The 6,767-nt window shown below is 46.3% G+C and overlaps 1 protein-coding gene across 1 annotated transcript in view; it reads left to right on the top strand.

Moving 5' to 3' along the window:
• HPSE2 (heparanase 2 (inactive)) overlaps positions 1–6,767 on the top strand; it is a 106,681-nt gene that overhangs the window by 75,832 nt on the left and 24,082 nt on the right. Inside the window, exon 6 of the mRNA XM_031061533.1 lies at positions 6,744–6,760. Coding sequence (XP_030917393.1) covers positions 6,744–6,760 — 17 coding nt within the window. The remainder of the gene's footprint in view (positions 1–6,743; positions 6,761–6,767) is intronic.

The following is a 6,767-nucleotide window of genomic DNA, read 5'->3' as shown; positions in this document are numbered from 1 at the left end:
GATATCAAAGTCACCAGATCTTGTGGCTCCTTGGCTTTTCTCTGCCCTCTTTCCAGCCTCCTTGGCCCCTTTTCCTACTGCAGTCACCATTGTGCATCCACCCTCTGGTCACAGGGACACAGCACCTCCAGCCAGGTGGCAGAAGTGTGACAAGGCTCCCAATTGTCAGTCTTCCCCTTGTAAGGCACGAAAAATTCTCATCCTTCATGATTTTACTGCCTCCTGCTCCTGGTTTGTAATGCCTGTGGAGACTTAACCACCCATCTGGTTCCCTGTGTCTCTTTTTGGTAATGTCATTCCACAGTGGTCTGAAAGGAGCCCACAAAGCTGAAGAAGCATTTTTGTCAGTGGTGGTTAAGCTGTGAATATGCCAGGACTGGGAGGGGGCATGTCTCAGTTATTTGTGGGCAGCCAAGTAGGGGTCAGGTCTCCTGACTCAGTCTTCAGCCGTGCTCCTTTCACCCACAAATCAACCCCAAGCCAAGGTTTCTAACACTTATCTGGTAGAGAGAATTGTAAGCTTACAGTTCATGAAATGGCATAATGGGGTTCCACCAAAGCAAAATCAAAGTGCTAAAAATGGGAGAGGCTTTGGTGGTGTTTTGATGATAACTGCCCTTGCCTTATGTCTCGGCCATCATGAGGATGATGAGGGCTGTGCCTGTGTGTGCAGGATAGCATGCCTCAGTCAGTTCAGGCATCAGTTTTTATCCCAGTAGCAGCCAAAGACAGTGTATGGACAGAGCTTGTTTGTTTCAATTCAAGTAAGAACAAGAAATAAGGAACTGGAGTAGGTGGTAGCTGGCAAAGGGAAGGACTCTGGATGAATTTTAGGAATGAATGTAGGCATTTTTCCTGTCCTCTTGCTGAGAAGGACTTCTGCCATATTTGACACAAGGGACTTGTAAACACTGGATTTTTAGAAGTTCCTTTGGCTGTTTGACTTTCTTTAAAAAAACAGTATATGCTTGCTGTATTGTGTTACAAAAGCTACCACAAGGCTGGTGGCACAGACTGTACCAGGACACTCAATGGAACCAGAGCAAGAATTTTGTGCAAAAATTAAAGCCACAAGACAAGGAACTTTAAACTAATGGTACAAAGGGAGGGGGAGGTCACTGCAGCATGAACTCAAGCTCTGGTAGCATTGAACTTATGAGTGACTCAATTCATAAATACGTTGAAATGAGGTGTGAAGGATGTGATGACTCATTTTGCAGTTGGTTATATAGCAGGGTCAAGGACCTGAGATATAAGCAAAAGATTTAGCTACTGCTCTTGTAGGAGGAAAGAGTTAATATAGTTGTTGCTTCTGAAACTTAATTTGATTTCTGGAATGCCAGAATCACTGTCACCTGTATAGGAAGAACAAAATGGATAAGAAAACACAGATGAGATTACAGCACTGTGCAAGTACACATTGTACCTTCATTCTGGTTACTATCTACAATCTTAGTCATTTCATCTCAGAAAAGATGTAATAGAACCAGGAGGTTACAGAGAGAAGCTGAGGATGTTCATAGTGTGTTACTTCTTCACATGAGAAGAGATTAAACAGGCCATGCCTCCAGCTCAGAAGGGAGACAGCTCAGAGGGAGTGTTACTGAGGACCAAGAGCCTGTGAATGGGATGATTTGTTCATGGTGCAGAAAGTAGTTTGGAAGGAAGCTTTGTAAAGAAGGAGGAAGGTTATTCACATGGTACACAGTGGTATTGTGTAAGTAATTGTCACAGGGTGCTGTGCAGGCTAGAGGTAGGTGAGTCCCTGTCTCCTAACTCCTTGAGCTCCCCCCAAGGACAAAGAGCCCTCTTTGTTGGGAGGCTTGTGCAGCCCTACCACAGTTCAGGTTGGCTGAAGGAAGGTGATGCTGAGCAGACAGAGAATACAACATATCAGCAGATTTATACCAAGTTCACACCAGCCTTTGCTCCCCAGAATGAAATTCATGAATATCCACTGCAGGATAAAGGCTTTGCATCATGTAGCATTAGTGGGGTCTAGTACCTTTTCCTGCTGCTTCAGGTATCCAGCTGTGCTGCTGGAGCCTGAAGAGGCCAGTAAGTGAAGCCTGGGCCTCAGTGACCCTCACCAGCCAGCTGAGACACAAGATGAAGTTTTTTTTACCCATCACTGTTGGCTCAAAGGGCAGAGATGCCACCCTGCTCCAGGGATCCACCAGGGCACAACCACAAGCACAGGCAGGCCAGTCTTGTTCCTACATTTGGGGCTTGTGCAGGGTAGGGACTCTGTTTTGTAGTTCTTCAGGGAGTAGCAGATGAAATAACCCATGTTTGTAGAGTCCAGCACTCAGGGGTCATTCACATGCTAAACCACTTTAACAATAGTAACTTTTCTCCTTGTGCAGCTGCATTCTTTGTTACAGCATTGCTTTTTTTTTTTTTTCTTCTTTTAATAATTTAAAAGATGAAAATCTGCAATTACCTGCATGGGAAAGAGATTTCCAAATATGGATGTCTCTTTAATGTGTCAGGAATAAGCCTAGGAAGTTCCAGAGGCTGGCAGCTGAACCTAGACACATTCACATGAGAAATAATGTACTTGGAGGCTAATTAACCATGGGAGCAATTTACTTGAGGTTGCAGTAGGTGCTCCATGACTGACAAGTATTGAATCAAAGCAGGAGATGTGTTGCAGGTATCTGCCAACACTAAAATGAAAGTTGTGGTCCTGGGAGATGTGGTTATGGGAGATGCTCTGGAAGAGCTCAGATTTGACCCATGGTGTGCCAGTACAGAGTTTGGATATCGGTACCATCTTGAGGTGTTCGGCCCTCCTGCTCCTTGCCCCCACAGCTCACACATGGCCTGTGAGGTGAGCCCCACCTTGTGCTGCCATTTGTGGGACAGAGCTGTGAACTGTTTGAGCCACTGAGCAATGCTGAATTACATTTTTCGCAGTTCTAGCTCAACGCAGGGCCCCACAGGTAGCAGTGGTGGCGTGGGATGCTGGCACAGAGCCAGCGGCAAGGGTAAGAAAATGGATATATCACAGAGTAATGGGGTGGGTTGAACTGAAAAGGAACTTAGAGATCATCCAGTTCCAACCTCTTTGCCATGGGCAGGGACACCTTTCAGCAGACCAGGTTACCCAGGACCCCATCCAACCTGGCCTTGAACACTTCCAGGGATAGGGCATCAACAGCTTCTTTGGTCATCCTGCTCCTGTGCCTTATCACCCTCACAGTGAAGAATTTCTTCTTCTAATACCTAATCTAAACCTACCCCCTGTCACATAGATGTCCTTATCAAGCTCAGTGACGTTGTCTCATCCTCAGAATCAGTAACTCCCTACCCAAGATTCCTGTTCCTCTACATGTCTCTGATATGTTCTGCTTTCCCACCTAGAAATGCTGTCTCAGAAGATTTCAAAGACTTTTCTTGGGGATTTTAACATGGCCCCAGGTTTCTGATACGTGGAAACCCAGCCAGGGGTATTACATGGGCAGGCACTGCCCTTCTGAACTATGGGGCAGTGCTGCAGCATTTGGAGCTGAGCTTGCCCCACTGCTCCTCTTCGGGAGGGATTGAGTGCACATGTGCTGCAGGGTCAGTTGGTGCTCCCAGAGAGAGCCTGGTGTGCAGGAGAATGGCAGATTTACTGTGCCAGGCCAGCCCATGTGTGCAGCACATGTGCAGGGTCTGAGCTCTGTGGAAGTGTCTGGCTCACCGTGCCTGCGCCATGGAAATCACACAGCCAGGAAATCCCAGCAGGAATTGGGTCACCACTGGGCATTCTCACTGCATGGATCTTCACTGGCCTCAAGACCTGTGGATGGAGCAGCACAGGTGCTATAAGAATAAAGGGATTAATTAAATCCCTGTTCCTAAAACAAGGAGATTTGGATACCTTACCGCCTCTCCACCTCCCCTAGGCTTTCATCTCTTGTTCCTGCAGTACCCCTTACTGGCTGCTGGGCTGCTCTAGGTTCCCTCTGGAGAGTAGAGACCACTGCCCAAGATATCTGGGGTGTTTCAGGAACAACTCCATCTCTAAAGGCAGGACTTGAACAATTACCAGGAACTTCATCTTGCAAAAAATCTCAACAAAAGGAAAAAGGAAGAAAACAGAAAGCAAGGAAAACAAACATGCAGAAGAAAATTTGAGCTAGATATGTATGTTTTATGATAAGATTTTGATATTAACAGAAGTCACTGATTTGTCTTGCTATTACAGAGGCAGAAGAGGAGCCCTAAGCAAGCCAGGGCCTTTCTGTCCTGTTTTTGGTCTGCACTGTGCTGCCTGAGTGATGCCTGTGCCCTATAACAGTTTCTTGGGAACTTTTTATCAGGAGGCCAAGTAGCTTCCTAGAGATGTGGGAGATGGGGCATATGGATGTCCTGCTTCTGCTGCTACAGGAGGTTCTAATGAGGGTTTGCTTCACTTTTCTCCGAGTCCCTGCTCAAAGACCACTGTTGAAGGTGTGTCTTCAACAGGGCTATAGGCCCTATGAAAATGGCAAGGAAAACTAGAGAGCTTCTTCCTTTAAACTGGGTCTGCTCATGGTTTTGGTCTGTGAGGGGAGAGTGCCAAGCTGAGTCTGAAGAGGTGATTCAGTAAAGTCCAGGCTGGTTTACTTTCAGCCAGAATGTAAAGCATTTGAGGTTAGAAAACATGTTGGGCTAATCTTCAAATCCAATTGCAACATATTGATCTTCAAATCCAATACAGATTGTGTTCATAATTTCAGTTTAGAGTTCATTAGTTTACTCTTATAGACTTCGTGCATTACATTTTATGCAGCAGCCCCTGTACAGAGAATTTAAAACCTGGCAGCTGGGAATTCTGACTCTTTTGGCGCATTTCTGCACACTTAGTTTTGTACAACAACAATGCCTCCTCAGCAATATTTGCATAATTTTCTTTTTTCCAGGTGACCACTGTGAGTTGTGGGGAGCTCACAACTGTCCCTATGGCTGCACTAGGGCTGGCCCCAGCTGATATTCTCCCCCTGCTCAGCTGGGAAGGAACTGTCCCCAGCCATTGCATTGCCACCTGTCTTCCAGGCCTGACCCTCAAGAGAGATGTAAAAGCATTTCAGAAAGGCTTTTGCATCTTTTACAGAGCCTGGGAGCTGAGCTCTCAGCACTGCTGGGCAGCAGAATTGGGGATGCATCAGTGCTACAGGAGTTTACAGCATGTTATTGTTTTTCCATTTCTAATTGTATCTCTTCCCTCTCTGTCTACAGGGATTTATTATTGCTGCCTTTGCCAGCATCCTCTTATGCTCCACAGGGTCCAGCTGCCCTTTTGTCCCAGTCTATAATTGACCATGGTCATTAATTTAAAGTCAGAATGATCATTTCCGAGCTATATTTAGCCTGAAGCTTGCTGCTCTTGTTTCAGACCTGATTAGAGGCTCGTGTGCCAGAAAGCTGCTGCTTGTCCCTGCCATGACAAACAGTCTGATGGTCTCTCCTCTCAAACCTTCCCCTTCCCTGCCCTCGGTCGTGGGGCTCTCCTTGGGGTCGCTGGACCCAGCCCCACTCAGCCCTGTGTGGAGCTGGGACAGCTGTGACTTTGCTGCTGTGTTCCTGGAATCCTTGTGCATCTAAAGCAGCCCAAGAAAACACAGCATCGTTTCCTTTCTCAGCATATTCATGAGCTCAAGCACATGTCTCCTGTCATGGGTGTGCATTATCACTTCCCAAATGCATCAGCCACGCAGTGCACGTTGCACTCCTGCACAGACAACGTGCCTATGCAGGCAGACTGTGCATTTATGTGTTTCCATATCCGTGCCCCTAAATGTAAGAATATAAGAACTTCCTTGTGGGAGCTGCAGTTTTCCAAGGTGCTGTTTGGATTGCTGGGCTGGGGAAGCAGGGAGAGACCCCTGCAGTTACCAGCTCCTCCTGTGGTGGTTGCACATGGTGCCCAGGATTAGGAATTGCTTTGGTTTGGGGGCTGGCAGTGTGAGCAGGTGAACCTGTGTAGCCTCAAGTCTGACTCAAACAGAAGCTGTCTGGAAGAGGTATATTCTTAGCCAGGGCAGAAGCCATCAGGAGAATAATACCCATATATCACTGACTTTAACCTTGTCCATGGAAGTGCTGTGGTTAGGTGGAGGAATGGAATAAACCAGAAGTGCACCCAGGTCAGAATCCCACAGTTTGCTAAGAGCCAATGCCAAAGAAAGAGTCAAAAAAAGGAAAGCACTTAGCAGTGTTAGTCCAGCTTTTCCTCCCTTCCTCAGGAGCTTCCTGAGCAGGAGGTGGCATTTTTGCACCTAATAGCTTTGCTGGGTTTTATTTCCTTTTTCTTCCATTTTCCAGTCCTTGCTTGAATCCAGGCAAAGAGTTCCTCAGATTAAATACATATTGGGGGCTAAGAAGGATCTCCTTTTAAGATGGACATTTAAAACGTGTTCTTTAAGTGCTATTGAGAGTTTTTAAAGTTACAGAACTTAATACAAACCTCAAAATCTTGTTCCTGAAATGCTGTTGTGTTTCAAAAGCTCTCCCTACCTGCTCTAAAATGATGCCCAGAGCTCTGCTGGGTTGGGTTGGGTTTCACTTCATTGTTCTGAGCTGTGCTTGCTACAAGCATTTGGATTAAGCAGAATTTATTCCTTCTATTTAAGGATGCAGAGGCTTCATTAGAAAGTATTTGTGGGTACAGTGGCCACCTTTGTTATCTCGTGATGTAGGATGAGCATTGGTTGTTTAGGATTTCTCCTGTGACCACACTGGCCTTATCTGCTTTCTTCCTCTGTTTCCCACAGGTTCATGAAAGTGGCTGGTGGCAC

This window comes from Geospiza fortis, unplaced genomic scaffold, assembly GCF_000277835.1.
Source record: "Geospiza fortis unplaced genomic scaffold, GeoFor_1.0 scaffold130, whole genome shotgun sequence".
NCBI classification, from domain to species: domain Eukaryota; kingdom Metazoa; phylum Chordata; class Aves; order Passeriformes; family Thraupidae; genus Geospiza; species Geospiza fortis.
This window is presented reverse-complemented; position numbering and strand designations above follow the sequence as displayed.